Source organism: Ranitomeya variabilis, chromosome 2 (genome assembly GCF_051348905.1).
Source record: "Ranitomeya variabilis isolate aRanVar5 chromosome 2, aRanVar5.hap1, whole genome shotgun sequence".
Classification (NCBI taxonomy): Eukaryota; Metazoa; Chordata; class Amphibia; order Anura; family Dendrobatidae; genus Ranitomeya; species Ranitomeya variabilis.
The window spans coordinates 647276489-647299058 of NC_135233.1; the positions used below are offsets into that span (position 1 = coordinate 647276489).

The following is a 22570-nucleotide window of genomic DNA, read 5'->3' on the forward strand; positions in this document are numbered from 1 at the left end:
CTTTGACTTTTAGTACTGCCACCACTTTTGGAAGTTGAAGTGCGTTCAGCAGGTCCTTAATGGCTCCATGATGCTTCACGGTTGTTCCGCTTGCTGTGATGAAGTCCCTTGCAGCCCAGATGGGTCCAAAGTCGTGTGCTATGCCATGCGAGTACCTCGAATCGATATACATTTTCTCAGTCTTGTCTTCTGCCATCTGGTAGGCCTTCATCAGTGCTATCAGTTCTGCTTCCTGGGCTGACAGACTGGGCGATTGAAAAAAGTGTAAAGTTTTTACCCCACAGGCATTAAAAAAAAAAATATATATATATATATATATATATATATATATACATATATATATATATATATACACATATAAAAATAAAGTATAATAATATAAAGTAATATATACTAATAATATATACGAGTGGAATATAACTCAGGCTGGTTTCACACTTGCGTTTTTGTCTGCAGCGTTTTTTGCACAAAAAACGCATGCGTTTTTTTTTCCTATATTTAACATTGAAAACGCATGCGTTTTTTTGCACATGCGTTTCGTCGCGTTTTCAAACGCATGCGTTTTTTGTCTGCATGCGTTCATTTTCAAAAATGCTACCTGCAGTATTTTCTTGCGCGTTTTTTTGCCGCGAAAAAACGCATGCGTTTTTTCGCGGCAAAAAATGCATTGCTGTCTATGTAAACGCATGCGTTTTTAAGCACATGCGTTTGTTTGCGCTAAAAACGCATGCGTTTTTATAGAAAAAAAACAGAAAACACACTGAAAAGCCACCCACCACCATCAAGGTGATAAAGGGATCCAAACCCTAACCCTAACTCTACCCCTAACCTCACCCCTAACCGTTTAATGAACATTTTCTGACAGTCATATTGCCACGTATTTAAGTGCCACGTATCACGTATTTAAGTGCCACGTATTTAAGTACCACATATTTAAGTGCCACGTGCCACGTATTTAAGTGCCACGTGCCACGTATTTAAGTGCCACGTGCCACGTATTTAAGTGCCACGTATTTAAGTACCACATATTTAAGTGCCACGTGCCACGTATTTAAGTGCCACATGCCACGTATTTAAGTGCCACGTATTTAAGTACCACGTATTTCAGTTGCACGTATTTCAGTGCCACGTATTTCAGTCACGTTTAGGGTTAGGGTTAGGGGTAGGGGTAGGGTTAGGGTTTTCTTGTTTTTTCTTGTGTTTTCTTGTGTTTTGTGTTTTTCTATAAAAACGCATGCGTCTAAAAAACGCATGCAGATAAAAACGCAAGTGTGAAACCAGCCTAACACATAAGAATGAGTGGCAAACCACTCGGAATAGTAACAACCAACAACAAAAAAAAAAAAAAAAAAGAAAAAAACCCAAGGATAATAATAAACTATCAATAAGGACAAGAGTAATGTATAAAAGGTGCCTTTATTTAAATATATACGGCAATGGCACTAACACAGTGCCTGTACTTGGAAACAGAGAATATATAAGAAAATTAAATAAAATTGTATATATATATGTATATATTTTTTAAGGACGGACCGTATACAATTAAAATAAACCTTAGCGTGAGACATGCATTGACCTAATATAGATATAGCTATCCAAATATGCACCAATATACATATAAAAACAAGGAAATACAGATTAAATATGTGCAACCATGCAAAGAAAAAAGTGCATAGTGCCTAGCAGAATATGGACACAAAAGTAATCACATATCCATGATGGTATATCCAGTGACCAGAAAAAATGGTGCAAACCTTTATAAAAAATTACCAAATGTGTATAGATATACGATACTGCAAAAATTGGTGAGCATAAAAGAGCATTCACAAAACAAAAGTTAATATAATGTGAAAAAAATTATAGGATATACATCATTAGAGTGATAACGTGGCATACAAGTAATTATTAATATATCATATAAGGTGCACAATATGTCTAAATGTGCCTAGGTGCGTATGCACACATTCAGAAGCCATGCATTGATATATCACAGAAAGGTAAGGTATGCGGGAAATCAATGGTAATACCTGAACAAGTCCGTCCCTCCAAGATACAGGGCACCCCACAGACTGGGCGGCAGACTTCTGGACCACAGGATCTCTTGATTGCTAGTCACTGCACATCCCGTGTGGAATCTTCCTTCATCATCTGCAAATCTGGAGCCATCCACATAGAGGATCAACTCTGGGTTGGTCAGTGGCTCTTCTGCCACCTTAGGTAGTCCTTCTGTTTCCTGTTGCATGATGCTGAAGCAATCATGGTCATCCGTCCGGAGCAAATTCAGATCCCTGCAGAAGGTATCATGCAGATTTTGATCAGACTTTTTATCTGAGGGTCCATATCTGTATCCCCCCTTGGGAGTGGGAGTAGAGTGGACGGGTTGAGGACTGTGCATCTGGAGATGGTGACATTGTCGGGCAGGAGTAGAGAGCACTGGAGGCGAAGATGCCTGGCGGTGGAGATATGTTTTGGCTGGGTTTGGTTGAGGATTGCTGAGATGTCATGCAGAGCCAGGATTTCCAATGGTTTTTCCAATGATGTCAGCAGTCCTGTCCAGGAGAGCTTGTGCTGCAACTGCTGCTCTCATGCGGGAGGAAGAGGCTCCCCTTGCACCTGGATCCAGGCGAGCTGAAAAGTAGTCCAAAAGTCTCTGCTCTCCCCCCTGAAGCTGCGTCTGTCAGGAGGAACGGGGTTGCATTAACGCAGTCAAACAGAGGTTGCATTAGGACTGAGGCATCAGGGATCCAGGATCTGCAATACAAAACTAGACCAAGGAAGGCCTGTAGCACCTTTTGAGTTGTTGGAGGAACCATCTTCACTTCTCCACTGTGGTCTTCCTGTCATCTGTCAGGTGTTTCGTCTGGTGAGCAATACAGTGTCTCTGGAACGTAACTCGCTTCAGACACCAATGGACTTTGTTCTTTGAGATCTTGCAGTGCTGCTCCGCCAGGTAGAGTAGGAGATACAAGAAATGGGCTTTACACGTGTCGAAGTCAATTGCACAAAGGAGTAGATTGTCCACGTATTGCAGCAGGGTTACTTCTGCATGTTCTGTGACCCAGTTGGTGAGGACTGTGGACATGGCTTTGGTGAACTGTGAAAGGCTGTTCTGGGGCCACTGTGACATCACTGTTCATGTGTGGTGTCCCCCCTGGTGCGTTAAGGCAAACAGGTACTGGTCATCCGGGTGAAGGCGAACACTGATGAAAACATTAGCCAGGTCGGTCACTGTGAACACTTTTGCTGTGGCAGGCACATTTGAGAGCAGAGTGTGCGGATTCGGCACAATTGGAGTTTCAAACACCGTGACGTCATTCACAGCTCTCAGGTCATGTATCATTCTGAACTTGGCTGGCTCTCATTTTACAGTCTTTTTCTTGACCGGGAAAAGCAGAGGATTGCAAGGCGATGTGCAAGGAGCAATGATTCCTATTTCCAGGTAGACTTTCAGTTGGTCAGAGGCAGCTTGACTCTAGGCCTGGCCTGGGCCTTACGTGGGTACGGGGTACCTGGCTTGAGTGACACCCGTACTGGGGCAACTTGAGGTTCTCTCACGTCCTGGGGTCCCTTAGACCATAGACTTTCTGGTACTACGTCCAGTACCTCCTTGAGTAGGCCTCATCGGTTGCTTAAGGTTCTTGTAGGGCTGCCAGCATGATTCTTCTTGGGTCAGGGATGAAGAAAGTGTCACTGTCCCATCTTCCTGGAACACTGTGGTTGCCTTCAGCATCTGCAGTAGGTTCACTCCCAGCAGGTTGAGTGGAAGGTCTTTGACACCACAAACTGGGGCAGGATAGAGTGTCCTGGCTGAGTGCACACGCTCAGTGACTTTGTAAGCTGAGAATGTCTGACTTGACCATCAATGCCCATGCGAGGCACAGAGGATTCTGATAGGCAGGTGGGATCAGCGAGTTCCACAGGTGTCATCACACTTCTGGCTGCACCACGTTGGATCAGACAACGCCATCCACTTTAAGGATAATTTGAGGTATTGGTCTTGCAGATGAAGTTTTACATGTCAGAAGCGTAGTGTCTTGCGGACCTGGCTTGCTTGCCTCTGTCCTATGGACGGGGTACTTCACTGCTTTCTGCACTTCTTCCTTGACCTGTTTCTCTGGGCCAACTCTTGGATTGCTGTTATGATCCTTAGTGGCTGAGGATCATCAAATGGACTAGCTAAGTTATTGAACATAGAACGAGCTCTAGGGAGGTGGTAACTGGACTGACCGCAATCCTGATTCTAACCAAACACACTAAAGGTAGCCGGTGAACGTGCCTAAATTCCTGGACGTCTCGACGCAGCCTGAGAAACTTGCTACCCCAATAGAGAAAGTAAGACCTCACTTGCCTCAGAGAAATGACCCCAAAGATATAGGAAGCCCCCAACAAATAATAACGGTGAGGTAAGGGGAAAATACAAACGTAGAAATGAAAACAGATTCAGCAAATGAGGCCCACTAATACTAGATAGCAGAAGACAGACAGGGAACTGTGCGGTCAGTAAAAAACCCTATACAAAATATCCACGCTGAGAATTCAAGAACCCCCACACCAACTAACGGTGTGAGGGGAGAAACTAAGCCCCCTAGAGCTACCAGCAAGCAAGGAAATCACATATTAGCAAGCTGGACAAGGACAAATAAATAACCAAGAAACATATTGAACACTGATGAGCAAAAAATAACCAAACAGAAACTTAGCTTCTCTTGGCGAGACAGATAACGAAGGAATTCAGGAGAGATCAAAATAGCACTGAATACATCGACAGCAGGCAACCACTGAAAGTCCAGGTGAGCTAAATAGGAAACCAGCTAACGGATAACGAGACAGCTGAACCAGCCTCAGACCTGCAGATTGACACAAAGAGCCACCAGAGGGAGCCCAAAGACAGCACTCACATAGTACCACTTGTGACCACAAGAGGGAGCCCAAAAACAGAGTTCACAACAGATTGTATGGCTCCAGTCACTTCGGGGGTGTGGGTCCTTTGCACTGGTTCCGGTAATGGCCAAACTTGCCACAGATGTAACACTTGACACTTCTTCTGTCTTTGTAGGGTGGTTGCGCTTCCAGGTTAGTAGTCACCATGAGAGGGGCCGTCCTCTGCACTCCTGGTTGGGACTCGGTCCCTTTGGCTACTGTGGACAATGGCACGATGGGTACTGTAGCGGCAGCGGGGTCCGGCCTGCTGATTGAAGCTGCGGTGGTAAGATGGGGCCTGCAGGTGCGTCAGTGACGAGGCCCGGGGGTGCCATGAGACCGGCGGCTGCATCCAACCCAAAGTCTTGGGGCATTACAGGGGCTGTGGCTGCATCTGCCATCACTTCTTCCCCCTGCTCCGACATAGCTTCTCCCCTTTGCTAACCTTATTGAGGTCAGTGTCTCCTCTCTGGAGTCTGCAGCGGTTCTTCCGGTGTGTTGATCAGCACTTTGCAGCATCTTCACCTCTGGCTCCCCTTCCGGCGTCTCAGCAGCACGGCACCCATTTCCTTCTTCGCGCTCTTTGTGGTGCTATAATAGCGGCAGTTTTGGTGACAATCGGCAATAAACAGTCTCCTAGGCTCACATAAAACATTTTGCTGGGTCAATCCATTGCCATTGACCTGTTCTCAGGCCTAGCCACTATCAGTGGTTTCCTAATTGGCTGTCTCAGTCCATGCACAAAGGCCTGTGCCAACATTTGCCTGTGTATCTGGTCATGAATGGTGAAGCCCAAGTCTTGGAATACTTGCATTACTCTGCCATGAAACTTCTTTACAGACTCTGTCTTATCTTGGCTCTTGGTTTTGGCTTGTCCTGCCAATCTGCCTTTGGCCCACTCTCTGAGCTGTTATATTAGCTGTGGCCCTGACTCCCAAGCGTGTACATCTAATTCTGCTGGAAGTTTGAATTGTTCCTTCATGATTGGCCAGAGTGCATCACCTGCTTATATTTCCATGTATGGCCAAGGGATCATTCCAGGTGGCTGCATATGTTCGCTGGTTCTGCTACATTCTTCGGTAAAATGGCATGGGATGCATCCCTGGGTCTGGAACATTGTCATCTGACTTGAAGTGCAGTGCACATAGTGTAATGGTGGTGCCTGTGGGTTTCTTTTTCTAGTACTGGACAGCATGTATGATGTTCCCTCTTCATCTTCATCAGAGGAATAGTTGTGATAGCTTGTACTGGGGTCATACACTGGCTGATTTTGGACTTAGAAGTTGCCTTTCTTTTTCTTTCATGTGAGGATGTCTCCCCCCTTGCTGAAGCTATGATGGATTAGGCTTATAGTTTCATGTTGGTGTGAATGTAGGCAGCTCTGACCGGTGCTGAAGTTGTACATTACCAATACATGGTGATATCAGTCCTCCCCCTCTGCACCCAGGGCTGAGCTGTCTGCTACCTGATGTGTATGAGGGCTGCCCACTGCAGGGGGGGATTTTCACCTTCTTTCCCCGATATCACAACTGGCAATGGCTGGACAGTCCAGCCATTGCCAGTTGTGATATCGGGGAAAGAAGGTGAATGGGTGAAGGTGAATGCCAGGGGCATAGAAGGGGAACCTTGTGCTGTAAGCACCACATTGTTTGAATTGGGCGTTGGCCCAGACGGCAAGGAAGAGGAAGAAAGAGGAAGAAGAAGGGGGAGGGGTTGATGAGTGAGACAAAGGAAGAGAGAGAGAGGAGAAGAGAGGAGTGGAGATGGATGTGGAGAAGGAAGAGAAGGAGGAGATAGAGAGGGAGGAGAAGAGAGGAGTGGAGATGGGTGTGAAGAAGGAGGAGATAGAGAGGGAGGAGAAGAGAGGAGTGGAGATGGGTGTGGAGAAGGAGGAGATAGGTGTGGTGGGGGAGTGGAGAAGGAGGAGAGAGAGAGAGAAGAGAGGAGTGGAGATGGGTGTGGAGAAGGAGGAGTGGAGATGGGTGAGGAGAAGAGGGAGGAGAAGATGGAAGGTGTGGAGGGGAGAGAAAGAGAGAGGGAGAGAGAGAAGAGAAAAGTGTGGAGAAAGAGGAGAGGAAAGGAGAGTGAGAGAGAAGAATGAGGAGAGAAAGAGTGACAGAGAAAAAGGAGGATAGAGAAGAATGAGAACAATAGAGTGGAGCAATGAGGCCTTCTCCCTGCAGGGAGAGACGGGGCGCACCACATACTGTGCAAAAATAACTACCTATACCATGGATTCTGCTAAAAGCAGACTGCACTGATCTGATATCTCCCGTCTTATACACACAAAAAAAACACTTCCTGGTTTGCTCACATAACTTTCTGTACCACCTAAACGATGTAAGCTCTGCTGCTACTTCATACCATGTACTTAGCATTCAGCAATTTAACATCAGCTAACTTCCCTTATTTTCCTTTCTACGTCATGCCATTCCGCAGCTTGAAATCTGCCATTCCGCAGCTTGAAATCTGCCATTCCGCAGCTTGAAATCTGCCATTCTTATGAATTTCACGTACTTTATACCTTCCAAAATTCTTCACATACTTAACACCTTCGTATTCTGCCACTATCTGGGGGGCTGTTTTCTCATCAGGAAATAAAAAGATTTTCCTGTTGCTTGGCCACTTTATTCCCCATGGCAAAAACAAAAAAATGAAATAAAAAACACACAAAAAGGAAAAAGAAAACAACACTAAAAAAAACCTTCTAAAAATGAGTATATAAAAAACTCAGAAAAACCCCAAAACGATAAAACCGTCAAAAACTTAGTACACTATCAAAAAGTCAAAATTTTGATGCAAAAGAAAAAAACTTTTTCTTTAAAAAAAAAAAAAAACATAAAGAGACAGAAAGGATAACTTTGGAAAACTTAAAAAACTTAAAAAGAAACCTTAAAAATATGAAAAAAAAACAGAATAAAGACCTTCAAAAGAGTAAAAAAAAAAATATATATTTTTTTCTTCTCCCCTCTCTCTGCGCTTAACGCAGTCAGAGACACACACTTCCCCTTTTCTTATGCTATTGCATGCAATGTCACTAAAATCACGTATCTGAAAACACGTATGTCGCATCAAAAATAATAGATACAATTTGTTTCACTTCTTCACAAAAAGCTACACATAGCCAGCATTTCAGCCATTTGCAGCTGAAAACAGTCAGAAAAAAAAAAAAAAACAGATGTGACAGTGTGACTTACAATGCATATATCTGCTACAGCAGCTGCTGGAAAAGAGGAAGTTCAGGAGAAAGAGAAAAAAAAACCAAAACTTTCTTTTACAATTGCATGCTTTTAAAGCAGCAATACTTGACAAACAGATAGACAATCCGGGAGATGCCCCTTTTAAATTCCGTGACACGTGCAGGTTGCGCTGGGAATAGACTACTGCCAATCGCACTGGACACATCCTGTGCCCGGGCCGCCTGAGTGAGAAGCACAACAAGCGGGAAATCTACCACCCCGGTCCGGTCGTCCTAACTGGATCGCCAGCACTACGGGAATCTGCAGTAGCCCTCAAAGTTATCACTACCCGTGCCTGGAACATGGGACTACCTGCCCTGGAACACTACCTGTTCCTCCTATGCACGGGAATCCTGCAATAACTTATCGAGCGATTTGACCTCCTGCGGTCTGTTACCCAGCCACCACAAACAAAAGTCACTTTTCCTTCCTTCTCCCGGATCTTACACAAACACAGAACACATACACGGCACACAGCAGACACCTCCCAGGGTTTGGATTCAGGCTTCGGACTTTTTACACTACCTGGGAAATGCAGTGGTGACCACACCTGACCGGCAAGAGGTATAGACCTGGACTGGGCACAGGGGACTTTCAGGTAAGATGATAACATTTTCTTACCTTACTTATGGAGATGCGCAGTCTCCGTCCCATGAACCAAGGCTGTGGCTAACACCTCCGTATCTCCGGTCAGCAGGATCCCCGTGTGCGTTTCATCCATGCCCCACGTTGGGCGCCATTTGATATGGAAATTTGGGTTGGATAAATTTATCCCTGTGTGTGCTGCATCCGCTCCCAATTAGACTGAGTATTTTGAGCGCTCAAGGAATGAGACTGCAACATCATTGTGTCAATAACATTCCATCAATACTGATACTTTATTGTACATACATAGTTTTTATGATAGCATATAGAAAGGAGTGGTTAGGGGTTGTTAGGGGTGGTTAGTTAATTACCATATTGTCTAGCTCCTCTGTCATTGGTTATCTAAACATATATGGAATATTGTGATTAACGCTCATATGACTGCTGACCAAGCAACTAGAATTGAGCTCTCTGCATGTAGGACAGAGTTGAGACATCTGATCAGCACTTAATACATCTGACACTGTTGGTCTGCCGTTTCAGCAAGATTCAGCTATATTCTAGGCATTATTTTAGGACATCTGGCCCAAGTTCCGCTTTTGAGATGGAAAACCCCATACAATCTGTCTGGCTTATATCAGTTCATGTCAGCCATTTTAAACCATTGATTATAATGTATATATTAGCTGTGAGTATATGAGTATATATGATTATAGAGGAGTATACATACAAGTGAGATCTACATGATATATATATTTCTATCACAGTGCCTTCTCTCAACAGCAAGTTTAAGCGCTTAAGGACCAGGGGTATTTCCGTTTATGCATTTCTGTTTTTTGGTCCCCTTGTTCCCAGAGTCATAACTTTGTTATTTTTCCGTCAATATGATCATGCAAGAACCGTTTTTTTCCAGGACCAGTTGTACTTTTGAACAACACCATTGGTTTTACCATATCGTGCACTGGAAAATGGGAAAAAAAATTCTAAGTAAGGTGAAATTGCAAAAAAAGTGCAATTCCAGAACTGTTGTTTTTTTTTATCATGTTCACTAAATGCTAAAATTGACCTGCAAATATGATTCTCCAGGTTATTATGAGTTCACAGATACTAAACACGTATAGGTTATTTTTTATGTATGTGGTGAGAAAAAAATTCAAAATTTGTAAAAAAAAAATAAATAAAAACAAAAATGGTGACATTTTTCAAGACCCGTAGCTCCTCCATTTTTGGGGATCTGGGTCTGGGTGAGAGCTTATTTTTTGAGTGCCATGACAACGTTTTTATTGATACCATTTTGGGATAGATACGATGTTTTGATCGCCCATTATTGCATTTTATTGAAATGTTGCAGCGACCAATAAAAGGTAATTCTGGCATTTTGGGTTTTTTTCTCGTTACGCCTTTTACCGATCTGATTAATTATTTTTATATTTTGATAGGATGTTTCTGAATGTAGTAACACCAGATATGTGTATTTTTTTTAGTTTTGAATGGGGCAAAAAGGGGTGGTTTGAACTTTTATATATATATATTTTTTTAACATTTTTTAAAACTTTTTTTTTCTATTTTTTTAGTGGCTTCAATAGTTTTTTTTAGGAGACCAGAAGCTGCAATCTTCTGATCGCTTGTGTTGCACATAGCAGGGTACCAGTCCTGCTCTGTGTAAGGCTACTTTCAAATTTACATCGTTTGGCCTCCGTCGTAATGCGTCGTTTTGGGAAAAAACGCATCCTGCAAATGTGCCCGCAGGATGCGTTTTTTCCCATAGACTTGTATTGGCGGACCGTCGTCTGGAAAAAACAATCAATGTAACGTTTTTTGTCTGCATCAGAAAAACGTGTCGCAACAGATCCTGCGGCATACGTCGTTGGCTAGCATGGAAGCCTATGGACGCAGGATCCATCGTGACACGTCGTATGATGGAATCCAGGGCTGGAATAAGTTTTTTTACACTGAGCATGCTCAGAATCAGGATTTAGTAGCCAATTGGCCAGACAGCCCCAAATCTATATAAACCTGGCCTGGGGCCAAACCCCCAAATGTGCCAGGCTGCTGCCTCCTTCTCCCGAACTATTATTGCCAGCCTATTGGTCTCAAAAATAACATCAGAACATATGGTTGCAATCTTCACAAGCACTCCTTCCATCTCTGCCACTTTCTCTAAACCCTGTCAAAGATGGGGTGTAAAAACAGTCAATATATAGGTTTCCCTATTTTCCAGTAGCCAATTACATTTGGGAGACTCCCATTTTTAGGCATGGAAACCGGATCCGTCAAAAAAGGATGAAACGGATGGTAAAAACGGACAAGACGGATGCAACAGATCCAGTTTTTCGACGGAACCGTCTAGCGGATCCATCGAAATACTGAATGCGTTGCAACTGTTTTTCACTATTTTTGACGCATCTGTCGATACGTCGCACCGACGCATTGTGACGGCCGCCAGACGACGCAAGTGTGAAAGAAGCCTAACAAAAATGCTCAACTGTTAAGAGTGCCAACCACGAGGTGGCGCTCATTGCAGTTCAGCAATGACAACCACAGGGGTCTCCTGCAGACTCCAGGTTGTCATGCCAACCCATCAGCGAACTGCAGTCATGTGATCAATGGGCGGAGAAAAGACATGCTTCTGGCACAGCCATGTTAATAGCCGCCGTCGGATTTTGACCGCGACATTTAACAGATTAACAGCAGCGGTTGGATCGCGATTCCACCCACAGCTGTTAGGGACACATGAAAGCTGATCAAATCTCTCATCACCGGAGCCCGCACCAAAGAGGAGGAGGAGACCTATGACGGATACATCCATCATATGGTGTTAAGGGATTAAAATTTCTCCACAGGTGTTCAATGGGATTAAGACTTGGACTCATTCTCATTACTGGCCACTTCAGAACTCTCCGGGGCTTTGTTTCAATCAGTTTTTTTGTATTGTTCTAATACACAAAAAGGAAATAAACATGTGCATAACAAAATATCAGTAATTGTAATAATTTTCTGGGAGAAATACTGGAACAATTTCAAGGGTGCAAAAAACCTTCAGGCATGACTGTACCAATTAATTATTGCCAAACTCCAAGAGAGATACAGTATTACAAAGCCTGAAACATTGAGAAATCTTCAAACAGTGTGTTCTAAAATGCAAAATGGCTACAAAGTTACTTCTGAAAGCTCCTAAGGTAGTAATCAATGGATGGATGATCTAAAAAATACTGGTCAATCAGTATTAATTTAGAATTAACTTACCCAAAAATGTTCTGGATAGTCCCTAAGATTTTGTAAACTCTTCACAACAGTTTTTCGATCTTCTTCCCATTTTCGTTTACAAAACACAATCTCTAAGAAGTACCACATCCAGCCGATAACAGGTACGTACGATAGCTCCTTCTTTGCTAGCACTTTTGAGCTCTGACAACAAGAAATAAAAAGTAAGTTTGTGAAATCTTCAAGATATCTCTTCATTATAGGAGTCACCTACGAAAATTGTCACAAGTATAAGAGATGAAAAACATTCCACATATTTTGGCTATTACAATATTTTATCAAAGACGGTGTCAAAAATGTAATGAATTACCTTGTGACAATATACAGTGCATGTCCACTGAGAACACAAACCTACAGATTACAACAATGTGGGCTCCAAAGCTGAAATTTGCCAATATTCAGTTCTTTGTCTCACTACATTATAAGAGTACAAATAGGCAGGCAGGGATTTGTATGTCGATACTGTTTTAGACTATAACAGAGGCTGTGAGTCAATATTAGAGGCGGTGACTGTAGTGTAACTGCCAAGGGGCAGAGAGGACGGTTGCCCTGGTACCTTGCTCAGAGAGGCTTACCTGGAGCTACCACTACCCAAAACTATATGAGCATGCGCAGAGCTGTGCGGTAGAGCAGAGTGACATGATTTCCAAGCACTATCACTTTCTGTTCTTTAGACCCTAGGTCGCTTTAAGCCTCCGGTCTGCAGAACAGCAGGGTGATGCAATGGCCAAGGTGCCAACGCACACGCCAGATGTTGTAATAAAGACGCGGTGCAATGGTGTCTTGTGCGTGCTCCGACATGATGACATCAACACTAGTGGACACATCAGGATCGTGAGTTAGGTGAGTATATGATGTTTTTATTTTAATTAAAACTTGTGGTGTGACTGTGGGGTTATCATAGTCAAGTATGGAGGCCCCTCATACAGCATACATTATGGGGGCTACTGTGGGGGCATAATTAAGTATGGTGACCCCTGATACATAGGTGGAGGGGAGTCCATATACATTGTGGGGCCCTCATAAAATGTTGGGGCCATTATACAGTTTGGTGACTACTACAGGGGCCATCATACAGTGTGGGGGCCATTATCTAGAGTGAGAGCTAATGTGAGAGCCATTATACAGTTTGTGGGCTAATGTGGGGGCTATTATACAAAGTGGGAGCTAATGTGAGGGACATTATACAGTGTTAGGGCTACTATAGCGCCATAAAGTGTGGGAGCTAAAGTCAGAGCCATTTTACAGTTTGTTGACTGCCGTGAGTGTCGTCATATAATGTGGGGAATATTGTGGTGGCCATTATACAGAGTGAGGACTACTCTGGGGATCACCATACTTTGTTTTGGGGGATCAGTGATGACATCATACTGTGAATAGGAGCTGTGTAGGTATCATACTGTGTGTAGTAGAGCTGTGGGCCCATTATACTGTATATAGGGGAGCAATGCCCATCATACTGTGTATAGGGGAGCTGTGGACCCACCCATCAAACTGTGTATAAAGGAGCTGTGGCTCCACCATACTGTGTATAGGGAAACTGTGGGGGCATTATATTGTGTATAGGAGGTACTGTTGACCCATTATACTGTGTATAGAGGATCTGTTGGCCCATAATACTGTTGTGGAAGATTGGCTCACTTAGCTACTCTTCGAGGTAGAAACAGGCACACGTGGGTTAAAGTCTCTGGGTGGACATTTATTTCCCCAGCCACACCCTTGAGGTGGAGATATAATGAGGAGGCATCCCACTCATCTCTTACCTATTCACCTAAAAACCCACCCATAACATGGCCACTTAACTCCTTCAGCACATATCATGCTGAATAGAAACATATGGGTTTCTAGATCATGGAGGAAAGCAATCTCCATGACACATATCTCCCCTCACATACTGTGCCAGTGACCCTGTCACACTGTGTATAGGGAACTGTGGGCCCATCATACTGTGCATAGCAGATATTATTAAATGTTAAATAAGTACCAAAGCAGTATTCTTATAGAGGCACTAAGAGTATTGTGACTTTCAAAGTTGATCATGGGAGCATGTTCTCTTTCTAAGGGCAAAATGTGTACACTGCTTTCAAGAGAATTTGCACAGGGCATCCATATATTCTAGGAGGCGATTTTACCATCGGCACTTACTTTGTAAGGGGCATAGTAGTAAGAATTACTACTTTGGGCAGTGAGAGGAGCACTGTTTTTGGTGCCATATAGCAGGTGCACTAATAAAGACATATATGGCAGCAATGGCTCAATATTGGAGTATCAGCAGGATGAGGAGTTTGAGCAGGTTGGGAAAAGATGGGGACAGTGCTGGAAATGTGAGAAGTCTAATGTGTCTTTGTTTTTATTTGCAGGTGACTCATGGCTGGAAAAAGGTGTCATGTCGGTCTGGGCCAGATGGCAAAAACTGGAAAATTGAACAACTCCATCAGAAAAACATCAGCTGTAAGTCACTGACTATATCTGTACTGTAATCTCTTACATGTTCTACAAGACTAATATCTACATCTGTATGGTCACCATATGGTGGTGTTAGTCTTTGTATTAAAATGTATTTCAGTAACATCACTGTCATCTGCAGAGGTTCCCCTATACCAACAATAAGGATGCTCCAACATAGTTGTAATCAGGGCTACTTGGATTGGGGCCCACTAAGATGTTTCGCTCCCACCCCTGAGCTGAACCCCTAGCTATGCCTCTGGGTGGTGAGAATGGATTCACAGGTCCCGGCCCAGCGTATGTGTCAGTAATCTGTTGCCACCGTTTGGGTGGCCTGCAAACCATCTCTTACATGCCAGCATCCGGTGGCTCTTCTTTTGATTAGCCGGCATAGTGTGACATCACATGTGCATCACACCACACCAATGATGTCATGCCAGGCTGGCTAACCAAAAGAAAAGTCACATATGTTCCATCAGGTACGAGGCGGCTTGCAGGACTCCCCTTCAGTGGCAACAGATTTCTGATGTGGTGGCTGGATAAGTGACTCAACAGCTTCTTGACTTAGAGGTAGTAAAATTGTGTTCAGTGGTGAACATACACTTTATAAATCGCACTGTAAGAAATATCTTCGACAGTTAGATTCTTCTTAGCAATGTATTCAAATGCCCCTTGTGTGGAACCACAAGCATGTGTTTAGAAGTCTGTACATTGTTGCCAAAAACATGATAATTGCTAAGAAACAGATTAGTAATGCTATAGTCAGTGGTTATAGAAGAAATCCTGAAAAATAGAACTAGGCTAATTGAGCATACACATACTGTGTATGCTGGGATATAATCATTGTGTGAATAATCAATGGATCAATTAATCATTTTCAGATATGTATTTCATGGATATGGTAAGCTGGGAATCTTGGAAATGTATAACAAATATGAAATAGAAAAGAGTGTCTTAGGATGCCACATTTAGAAATCTGGTGCTGAGTACTCAAGCATACACATAAGCAGGTCGCCAATTTATAAATCTATTTTATCTCTATATATCTGTATATATACGGTAGCCATATTTTAGCAAGAAACTTAATTAAAATCTATTTAATTACCAAATAATTGTTCTAGAAAAAACACTAGAATTTTATAACATAAAAAAATTACAGCCATATAAACAGTTGTAATTTCCAAAGTAATCTGTAATGGTTTTTTAAAGGTGTGAAGCCCAAGCGAAATAGATCCAATATTTTTTTGGAATTTTATTGGTACTTAATTCACAGGTTCAAACCTTATTGTAGCATACAACAATCCTTTCTAAAATATGGAGTAAGCAATGAGCATCCAATTCCATGCTATAACCCATCTGGAATAGGTAGTAGCACTTGGCAGAGCAAATTAATTACGTCTTCCTCTTGCATTAGCCACGAGCAGATTTAGGTAAATATGCAAAATGAAAGGAAACTTCACAGGTAACCAGCAGAGAAGAGAGAACAAAGATTCTGGAATGTAATGCCCATATTTATTACAATTCTATAATGTCTGCCATAGCAAGAATTAGCTATGAAAGAGAAAGACATTGTTTTCTTTTCAGTCACAGTCTGATACAACATATGCAATAATGTCTGTGCCAGCATGAGAAATAAAATAACACACAACAAATAGATCTACATCCCATTAGAAAGTATCACAGCTTGTAAATGCTTTTTGTAGCTAGCCAAGGGTATTTCAATTCTTGTTTGAGGGATTTTCATCCATTTTTCCTTGGAAAATTCTTCCAGTTCTGTGAGATTCCTGGGTCATCTTGCATGCACTGCTATTTGATGTCTAGCCACAGATTTTCAATAATGTTCAGATCAGGGGACTGTGAAGGCCATTGTAAAACCTTTAGCTTTTGCCATTTGAGATAGTCTATTGTAGATTTTGATTAGTTTTTATGATCATTATCTATTTGTAGAAGCCATTCTTTTTCAAATTAAATTCTTTTTTTTTTACATGTGTTATGTCTGCATCAGGAATTTCTTGAAATGTAATTGAATCCATTCTTCCCTCTACCCAGTGCTGGCATTAAGGGTAGGCAAACAAGGCATTTGCCTAGGGTTCCCATGCCCCAAGGGGCCCCTAGCCAGTGGAGTGCCGCTGATAATAATAATAATAATAATAATAATAATAATTAATAGCAGCACACCACGTGGCCGCTATGGGGTCTGTGAGTCAGGGGGGCCCGATGCCAGTGCCGACTCCAGCCCCCACATTCAATTGTAGAACTGTACAGTTGAAAGCAATGATGGAGGAGTGTCAGTTGACTCCGCGTCTCCTATCATTCCCCCTCTGCGGGGCCACATTATTCTCTATGGGGTGGCATTATAATCTATGGGGTGGCATTATACTCTATGGGGCGGAATTATACTCTATGGGGTTGCATTATACTCTATGGGGCCACATTATACTCTATGGGACCACATTATGCTCTATGAGGGCTGCATCATACTCTATGGGGTGGCATTATGCTCTATGGGGTGGCATTATACTCCATGGGGTGGCATTGTACTCTATGGTGCAGTATTGTTCTCTATTGGGCTGTATGATACTCAACGAGGCTGCATTATAATCTATAAAGCAGTATTATACTCTATGGGATGGCATTATACACCATGGGGAAGCATTGTACTCTATAGGGCAGCATTGTACTCTATTGGGCTGCATTATTCTCTATGGGGCCACATTATTCTCTATGGGACCACATTATTCTCCATGGGGCCACATTATTCTCCATGGGGCCACATTATACTCTATGGTGCTGTATTGTACTCTATTGGGCTGTATTATTCTCTCTGGGGCCACATTATTCTCTCTGGAGCCACATTATTCTCTATGGGGCCACATTATTCTCTATGGGGCCACATTATACTCTATGGGGCCATATTATACTCTATGTGGCTGCATTATGCTCTGTGGGGTGGCATTATATTCTGTAGGGTGGCATTATACTCTATGGGGTGGAATTATAATCTATGGGGGCTGCATTATACTCTATGGTGCTGCATTATACTCTATTGGGTGGCATTATACTATATGGGGTGGCATTATACTCTATGGGGTTGCATTGCACTCTATGGAACCCCATTGTACTTTATGGGACCACATTGTACTCTATCAAAGACTATGCATTAGACTATATGTCCTATATGGGGCTGCATTACACTGTATCAAGGACTATAGGCTGTGTATTATATTGTATGTACTATACTGTGCATTATACTGTATGGAGGACTATGGGGAATGCATTACACAATATGAAGGATTATGGGGTGCATTATACAATGGGGAATGCATTGTACTATATGGAGGACTATGGGAGCATTATACTATATTGAAGACTATGGTCTGTGCATTATACTGTATGGAGGACTATGGCTCTATATGGAGAACTATGGAAAGATGAAAAGTGCACTATACTGTATGGAGGACTATTGGTGTGCATTTTGCTATATGGAAGATTATAGGTGGTACATTATACAATATGGAGGATTATGGGATGCATTATACTGTACTGAGGACTGTGAAGAAACCGGATTATATCTTAATTACCCAGATGACTATTTTTAGCAAACCAAGGAGAATATACTGTTCTCTATACTTTTGCTGGTGTAAGTCTGTAATAGTGACTTGTAAGCTGATATTTCATATAACATATCTTTGATGTCTAGTGATTTCTGCTGATATGCTAATTATGCATTGTATTATGGAGCCAGTTTGATGACTTCAAAAGCAGAGAGGGAAAAACTGTGCAAATAGATTAAATAATCAAGTAATGCTACTTGATCTCATCACCATTGTCCCCTTTATCTTGATGCTGGAGCGAAGGACACTGGGTAAATCTAAAAATAGGTTACATACCTCTGTATAAAGAGACTCAGAGACAGAAAGATGGGGAGAGAGACAGCCAGAGATTCTGCCATGACATATACATCCAAAGGACCAGAGACAGGACAGCAGCCAATATCATGGCACCATCACGAGGGACACTGATCTATCAATCTACAGGAAACAACTTAGGGGTTTTCAGCTCTGGTTGAATGAATACACATCTGCTCCATTGACCATTGCTGGACCATGGACACGTTTGGAGAAAGCCCGGATTAGGACCCACTGGTTGCCTGGTTCCATGGATACGTTTGGAGAAGTCAGGTTGTGATCTTTGAATCTACTGGCCTTGTACTCAATGGACTGTCATCTCTCTACTATTGTTGTTACTTTCTCTCTTTGTGCGTGCCATAGGTGGGGTAGCGAAACTGGTAGCTCTGAAGTAACAGCCTCCATTATCCCAGTAAGTCAGCGGAAGGATGGTACTCTGTTATGTGCACCAACTTGGGTACTGTGCTGGGATTGTTCTACATGCTATTTGCCTGTTTTGTGGTTCAATAAAGCATTGCCTCGCCCTGTGTTGTCTGAGTAGTGTTACGCCAGCGTTAAAAGGAGTGCTGGCTTTCGGCGGGATGATCCCTGGTCCATGCATTTCTGGCTAGCGGACCTTGGTGCCCACTGACCCCCCCCCTGCGTGTCTCCACAAGGACTATGGGGAGTGCATTAAACTATATGGAGGACTATTGGTGTGCATTATAGTATATGGAGGACTATAGGGAGTGTATTATACTACAGGTGCTTCTCACAAAATTAGAATATCATCAAAAAGTTAATTTATTTCAGTTCTTCAATACAAAAGTAAAAGTGTTTATTTCTATTGATAACCTGCTACTGCGCAGGCATGGGCGGCGCCATCTTGGAGGAGGAATTTTTTTTTCTTCTCTAGTAAGATGGCTATCCAGTCACAGCTATATACACCAATAGCTGCTACCGCGCAAGCACGGCGGGTGCCATTTTCAAATTGAATTTTTTTCTAGCTGAATAACATCAAGAACATGTATTATTGGGACATGAAACATGCGATTATGCTGCAGAGCAGGTGTCTGCCTGCAGAAGGGTTTTTTTTTTCTTTTCTTAAGTATGTACAGATATTTATTATGCAAACTAGGGGTCAAGTCACTGAGGGATCAATGATCTGTCAGCAGTCTGCATTATGAAAACCCAATCAGAGCGCCACATCAACCAAGGTATCATTTTAATCAGTATACAACGGCGACCTGACACTGTCTGTAGGTTACTGTGCACAATCCTGCTGACAGGTTCCCTTTAATAGTTGATGATATGTTCTTTTCCTGATATTCTGTGCCTTTTTTCTGCACACATATCTTTGATCATTGTGGCCAAAGAGTTGTATTTTAACCTCATCAGTCCACAGAACTTGTTTCCAGAATGCATCAGGCTTGTTTAGATGTTCTTTTGCATACTTCTGACGCTGAATTTTATGGTGAGGACACAGGAGAGGTTTTCTTCTGGTGACTTTTCCATGAAGGCAATATCTGTGCTAGTGTCTCTGAACAGTAGAACAAAGTACCACAACTCCAGAGTCAGCAAACTCTTTCTAAATGTCTTTTGGAGTCAAGCAGGGGTTTTGATTTGCCTCTCTAGCAATCCTACGAGCAGCTCTCACTGAAATTTCAAGACCTAATCTTGACCTCCTCCTGTTAACTGCCATTTCTTAATTACAATTTGAACCGAGGAAAGGGCAACTTGAAAATGCTTTGCTAACTTCTTATAGCCTTCTCTTGCTTTGTGGGCCTGCACCATTTTCATTTTCAGAGTGCTAGGCAGCTGCTTAGAAGAACCCATGGCTGCTGTTTTTTGGCCTTTGCTAACGATGATAGAGAACAAGCCCTAACCCTAACAGGTTAATTAAGGTCTGAAACCTTGGCCAAAGTTATCTGAGCACACAAATCTCCAAGGGTGCCTAAACTTTTGCATCTGCCCATTTTCCTTTGTGTAATTTTTAAAATGCAGCAAAATACAAAGGAAATGTGTTATCTTTAACCCTTTTAGAGATCATTTTATCTTCAACTTGCTTAACTGTTCACAATAATTGTGATCAAGGATGCTCAAACATGCCACTTCACAGGGGTTGTCTGTTTTATTTTGTTTTTCTAGAAACAACTTTTGCACATGGGCTTTGCCTGGTATTAAAGCTCAGCTCCAGCAAATTGATTCTTAAAGAACTCATTTAACAATATATGGTTGCAATAAAAATCAAGATCCCCACCATTGCAAATTATGTTAATTAGCAACATTTCCAAACTTTTTTCTGTTTACAATAATCCAATAAAACAAGAACAATTTAAATACCTGAACACAATTAGTATAACAAGTTGTTTCTCCTAATTCAATACAAATTGCTATTTTTAGGCTCTGTGCACACGTTCAGGATTTTTTGTGTTTTTTTAGCTATCAAAACACGATAAAACAGTGAAAAAATCGCATACATTAAGCATCCTATTATTTGAATGCAATCCGCAATTTTTGTGCACATGTTGCATGTTTTTCCGCAGCGGAATCACATTCCGGAAAAAAATGCAGCATATTCATTCGCGGGGATTCCGCACACATAGGAATGCATTGATCCGCTTACTTTCCGCATGTGGCTATGCCCACGATGCGGGAAGTAAGCGGATCATATGCAGTTACTCCTCTAGGCCCTGGGAACCATATATCGGCTCCTTGCTATGCTCCCAATCCAGTGATGCTTTGCGGCAATGACCTGTGATGACGTAGCGGTCTCAGAGACCGCTACGTCATCTCGGGTCATTGCCGCGAGGCATTACTGGGAACGGAAGCTGCCGGGAGCTTTGCGAGGAGCGGGAAGGCTGCAGGGGACGCCGGAAGGTGAGAATATCATGATTTATTATTTTTAACATTCTATCTTTTACTGTTGATGCTGCATAGGCAGCATCAATAGTAAAAAGTTGGTCACACTTGTCAAGCACTATGTGTGACAAGTGTGACCAACCTGTCAATCAGTTTTCCAAGCGATTCTACAGAAAACGCTAGCATTCTGCAAGCTAATTAGGCTTGTAAAACGCTAGTGTTTAGCGGGAAAACGCATGCCAATTCCAAATGCGTTTTACCCGCCGCACAGTTTCAGAATTGCTGCGGAAACTTCCAAACGTGTGCACATAGCCTTAATAACTGCTGCAGTTTCAGAATTATACAACCCTTTCATGACAAGGATATATAGCAGTTAGTAGAGCACCGTTGGCTGTTATCACGTGCTGCAGATATCAGCTTCTAAAGTAAAGAAAATATGTACATATACCCTAATGAAAATAAAATAGTATAAAAGCAAGTGCATTAAATAATTAACATAGGGTACTTAGTAAACACTGTTTTTGATTAAAAAAAGCATAAAGCTGTCCCTCCATGACAAGTTATTCCCAATTGGGACAGTACCTACACTCTCTAATGTTAAAATGTAATGTTATTGTTTTTGTTTTTCTTTAGATACCAGCTTCTAGCAGCAATCCAGAGAAATCATAGCACATTCTCATTGGCTATGGCCTCCAGTTCGATTAGACTCTTATGTTTTTTTCCTGCATCTGTCTTCTTAAAATCTCACCAAAGATCTATGAGGTTCAAGTCAGGCCACTGTGATGGTTACAAAAGAATCTTCCAGGATTTCTTCTGAAATTAAGCCTTGGGGATATGTTTGAGATCACTGTCTTGTTGGAATGTCCAATGATGCTTTAATTTCAGTTTACTCAGAGAAAGCAGCATGTTTTCTAGGATTTTTTGAAATTTGATTGAATCCATCTTTCCAAATGCTGCAGGTTTCCTGTCACGATTCCTCTGCTCAGAGTGTCTGGGACTCAGTGATGGACAGCTCTGTCATCCTATCCTGTGCTGGGGCGTGCTGAGTAGTGATGAGCGAGTGTGTTTGTTACTCGAGTTTTCCGAGCATGCTCGAGTCTCAACCGAGTATTGCCGATGCTTCGATGTGATGCTCGGATCCCTGCCCCGCATGTTTCGTGGCTGTAATACAACCAGTAAACATGGCTACAGTTTAACCGTGTATGGCAGGCAATCCCTGCATATTTCTTTAAGCCACCCAACATGCAGGGCAGGGATTTGAGCATTGCATCTGAGCACTGGCAATACTTGGTTGAGACTCGAGCATGCTCGGAAAACTCAAGTAACGAGCACACTCGCTCATCACAAGTGCTCTGCTGTCGGTGCTCT

General features: G+C 42.5%; 1 protein-coding gene across 2 annotated transcripts in view; it reads right to left on the bottom strand.

Moving 5' to 3' along the window:
* AGPAT4 (1-acylglycerol-3-phosphate O-acyltransferase 4) overlaps positions 1-22570 on the bottom strand; it is a 182309-nt gene that overhangs the window by 53741 nt on the left and 105998 nt on the right. For both annotated transcript variants that reach the window (XM_077292801.1, XM_077292800.1), the window contains exon 4: positions 11991-12152. In XM_077292801.1, coding sequence (XP_077148916.1) covers positions 11991-12152 — 162 coding nt within the window. The remainder of the gene's footprint in view (positions 1-11990; positions 12153-22570) is intronic.